Source organism: Meleagris gallopavo (assembly GCF_000146605.3).
Source record: "Meleagris gallopavo isolate NT-WF06-2002-E0010 breed Aviagen turkey brand Nicholas breeding stock chromosome 3 unlocalized genomic scaffold, Turkey_5.1 Chr3_random_7180001957511, whole genome shotgun sequence".
Classification (NCBI taxonomy): Eukaryota; Metazoa; Chordata; class Aves; order Galliformes; family Phasianidae; genus Meleagris; species Meleagris gallopavo.
This window is the reverse complement of record NW_011094728.1, coordinates 1-4,430: the sequence shown is the minus strand read 5'-3', so window position 1 is coordinate 4,430 and position 4,430 is coordinate 1. Positions and strand designations below refer to the sequence as shown.

At 44.0% G+C, this 4,430-nt stretch overlaps 1 protein-coding gene across 1 annotated transcript; it reads right to left on the bottom strand.

The window, feature by feature from the left end:
* Window positions 1-2,021: 2,021 nt before the first annotated feature.
* On the bottom strand, window positions 2,022-3,404 carry LOC104915436 (ATP synthase subunit alpha, mitochondrial-like). Its single transcript, XM_019610769.2, has 3 exons — window positions 3,243-3,404; window positions 2,894-3,044; window positions 2,022-2,229 (listed from the first exon to the last, which is right to left on the bottom strand). Exons 1-3 carry the CDS (start codon window positions 3,373-3,375, stop codon window positions 2,148-2,150), a joined length of 366 nt encoding a protein of 121 aa, XP_019466314.1. The 5' UTR covers window positions 3,376-3,404; the 3' UTR covers window positions 2,022-2,147.
* Between the last annotated feature and the right edge of the window lie 1,026 nt (window positions 3,405-4,430).

Genomic DNA, 4,430 nt, shown 5'->3' with positions numbered 1-4,430 from the left:
GTACCTGTAGAATCCCTTCTTATCTTTCACATCCCTTGCCAAGTTCAGCTCTGTCTGCGCCTCAGCTTTCCTAATCCTATCCCTACACATGCAGACAATAGCCCTGTATTCCTCCTAGGTTACACAACCCTGCTTCCACTTCCTGTACACTTTCCTCTTTTTCCTCAGTTTAAGCTGCAGGCCCTTGCTCAGCTACGTCAGTCGCCTGCCTCCCCTGCTCGACGACTTCTGCTGGGGGAAGGAGAGCCATTGTGCTCTTGGAAGGGTGTCCTTAAAGATCTGCCAGCTCTGTTCTGTTCCCATGTCCTTAAGGATTATTTCCCAGGAGATCCCATCCAGCAGTTCCTTCAGCAGCTGGAAGTTTGCTCTCCTGAAGTTCAGGGTCCTGACTCTGCTTTTTGCCAGGCCTGCATTCCTCCAGATCACAAAGTCCACCAGGGCATGGTCACTACAGCCCAGGCTGCCTCCAATCTTAGCCTCCCTAATGCTCTCCTCTGCATTAGTGAGCACCAGGTCCAGTAGGGCTTCATCTCGGGTCAGTCCATCTAATACCTGGACCAGGAAGTTATCCTCAACAGACTACAGGAATCTCCTGGATTGTCTGCCACTCACTGTGCTGCTATCCCAGCAGATTTCTGGGTGGTTGAAATCCCCCATCAGGACAAGAGCCTGTGAGTGCAATGCTTCCCGTAGCTGAAGTAAGAAGGCCTCGTCAACAGGCTCCCCCTGACCAGGTGGCCTATAGCAGACCCCAACCACTAGATGCCCTTTACTGGACCAATCCTTGATTTTAACCCACAAAGTCTAAACCTGGTCATAGCTGTTTCTCAGACACAGCTCTTCACAATCTATCCACTTCCTAACATGGAGGGCAACTCCCCCACCCCTCCTACCCTGTCTATCCCTTCTGAAAAGCCTGTAGCTCTCTATCAGAGTATTCCAAGCACAGGATCCTAATTCTGCTGTTTGCCAGGCAAAAATCCTGGAACCAATTTTCAGTCCTGGATCAAATTTTCAGTTCCCTCCCCCCTCATACATGCTTTTCATCTGATCTGAATGCACTGGAAGGGTGCACTTCAAGACAGGCAGGTACACCCAAGTAGGGCTGAGACAAAAACAGAGTAGTACAAAGTAGCTGGGGTCAAAACACTCAGGACACAGCACACAGTTGTCACCATCAGTGCTGTGACAGCCACACATCAGAACTATGGCACTGCTTGGCACCACCTGCACATGGGAGTCAGTGTTACAGCAGTGCTGACAAGGATGTGTCACTGGAAACAGTGCAGTGAATACTTCTACCAAAAGAGGGCCCAAATCCCACAGTCCTTACTAGGAATCACCATGACCCACACACTGTTTCTCTGCTTCACAGCACCATGCATCCCAGCTACACGTTGTAACACCATGATCTCGTACCTCATGTAAGCCCTACTCGCTGTATCAACCAAGAAGTCAGGAACAGAATAGATGCTGAGATATATAACCTCCCCCCAAACCATCCACAATTGCAAACAGTTTATTTTGACAAAACTGGAGTGAACCACAGAGGAAGGCATTTAAATCTCTAAATGTAGTGTCCTGAGATACAAGGATAATCATTTCCTAAAGCCAGGCACCAGTAGCATGACTTACCATTTCTAAGAAATACCCCAGCATAGTACTATACTGCTAGATGAGACTACTTTGAGGCCTATTTAGCTACCACCCATGCCAAGCGAGCATAAACAGCTTCCACAGTTGTATGCCTTCTTCTCACATCAGTTATCTAGTGAAAAAGATAAAAGTTTTCAAGAACAACCTTCAGTTGTCACGATGAAAACTAAAACTGCAGTCAGCCACAAAATCCTACTGCTAGCTTTTATATAGGGAGTTTGATCCACCCAACACTTAAATGCCCCCTGATTTTTCAGTCCCTTTAGCAAGCATGCATCCAGAAAAGGTTAACTCTCTAGTCACACAGACATGTATTGTTAAAGTAGCTAGCCAGAAAGGCAGTAAGTTAGAATAGAATATCCAAGTCTTTTTACATGGCAACTTTTATTCTCAGTGAGATATGTACATTTAAGTCACACATACTTTTAGGTCTTAGATGGAACTGGAGCATGTAACCACAAGAACAGCCTGGTCTGTTTGAACAGATGAGCTTATGCCTCGAAAGTAGACAGGAAGTTTGTGACTATTTCTTTCAACTTAGCTTCTGTCTGGTCAGAGATCTTCCCTTCAGTCCTGTCAAAAGAGAGTTTAGTTAAACTTCTAACACAGGAATAAGTGCACTGTCAATTCCTAAGGAGAAAAAAACAAATACTAAAAAACCAACCCACACAATTTTACTAACATAACATCCCTTCTCCTCAATAAGAGTTCATTCTGTTTAAGAACTAAGCTTTGTCAACAAATACTCTCAAAACAGAGCCTTGCTGAACTAGGTACAGCTATCTTTGATATAGCTATGCCCCAGAGAGAGAAAATGGTAAGACTCAAGACAAAGCAAGCTAGAATAAGCTCATGGCAGGATGATGAAAATACTCAAATCCCAACTGTCAGCTCAGTAAAACAAGGCAGTAGGCAGCACTTAATCTACAGTATTAAAGCTATCAAAAATGTGAGATCTGACTACATGAAGCATTTTCAATATCAGCTTACGGGATAGGCATGCAAGTAGGTTCATTTTTTTAGCACCAGCTGGGTTTCTGAAGTGAAAGCTGCACACAAGATGCTGAGCTCTGGATAACAGTGCAAGGACAGCAGGCAGGCTGATTTAACTTCCAGTTAGAGGCAGTATAAGGCATGATGTTCTAGGATACATTAACTTAATGGTTCAGCAATCACTATCTGTACTCCAGCTCTCAGATCAGTACTCTTAGGATGAAGTAAAATAACAATGTCATACCTGATTGTGGAGAGGAGGGCCTCATGCTGGCTCAGTACATGAGCTAGGAAAGCACTCTCAAATTTAGTGATTTTGCTGGGCTCCAACTTGTCTAAGTGACCTCTTACACCAGCATAGATGACTGCAACCTGTTCCTCAATAGCCATGGGAACTGCATGAAAGAAAATATTCATATTATCAGCACCTCTTCTATCAGCATACATCAGAATTAGAGTCCTTCTCTGAAATCAACTGCATGCATGCAACACAACTCAAGCCTGTGTTTACAATATACGAAGAACATCTTATTGCTGCCACAAAAGACCAACACAAGAAACTAATGCAGACACACCACATCCAAGACACTCACCATACTGTCCTTGTTTCAGGAGCTCTGTCAGACGCACACCACGATTCAGCAGTTGTTGTGTGGCAGCATCCAAATCAGACCCAAACTGAGCAAAGGCAGCTACTTCACGGTACTGAGCCAACTCCAGCTTCATGGTACCTGCCACCTACAAGATACAAACCACAATGAGTTTCACCAGTTTTTAAATCAATCTAGTGGTCAGTAGGTTATCTTGCCAACTTGTGACAGTTTGTCATGGTTTTACGATTTTTGGTTATCGGTATTCCACATCATAACATCATGTAGTGCACTAGGAGTTAGTGTTAATGCTTCAGTTCCAGGTACCTGCCTCAGAAGAGAACAACTACATTCCCCAGAAGACTGTTCGCTGCGTTGTTATCATTTCTGCTCAGGGGGAACAGATATAAGGCCTTGGTAGGTCATCTGACCTCTTTCTTTTTGATCATCAGCTTCTCCTCACTGCTGCTCATCCTGACCGCACGCATCGCATCAGCACTAGCATAAGGCCTACAGCTTTCAGATACTTTCTCTCATTATATTTGATTTATTAGCTTCAATTCTAATTATATTATATTATAGTGTGTTATATTGCAAACTGATAACATATTTAGTAAATTAGTTTGTTTCTCCTCAGATCGCTGACACTGTTTTTAATTATTTTGGGGTCCTCTGTTTCCCTTTTCCGGAGGCACAGATTCGCAAAATCTCTCCACCCTGCTAGTCATGGAACCAGGCTGAACCAGGCAGTAAACCGTTGACACAGTTGTCACAAGTCAGCTGAATAGACTAATATTTGCATTTCTAAAAATCCTCCCATGCTGTTTGGCCTTTTAACATTTTATGCCTCTCTGCATGTGTCACAATTGATATTGCACCTTTCTAACTTTATAGCTCAGCACTCACTTTGTCTTGCTTACAGGGGCAACTGATACCGGCACTGGTTGGTTCTCTGCTTGAACTGTGGGACTTGTCACAGGGATTCGAGTAACTACAGGACTGGTCGTGAGGGTAATGGCACCTGCAGGGCCCACCGCAGCAGATGGAGCAACCTGGAGATCCCTCCTCTGGAGTTTTACAGAGTGCCCAGGACAAGGGTAAGCACTTTATCTGTTCTTTCTTTGGTGTGATAACCTGCTTAGTAAACTCTCTTATATTTCATAATTATAACATCTGTATATTCATTGATTA

Bases quoted from the DNA above. Each gene is read 5' to 3' on its own strand.
- LOC104915436 (XM_019610769.2), bottom strand. From the start codon at position 3,375: ATGAAGCTGGAGTTGGCTCAGTACCGTGAAGTAGCTGCCTTTGCTCAG. The intron at 3,045-3,242 runs GTGAGTGTCTTG...TCTTTCATGCAG, and splicing joins CCTGAAACAAGGACAGTATG to TTCCCATGGCTATTGAGGAA. The intron at 2,230-2,893 runs GTATGACATTGT...CTCTTTTGACAG, and splicing joins GCCCTCCTCTCCACAATCAG to GACTGAAGGGAAGATCTCTG.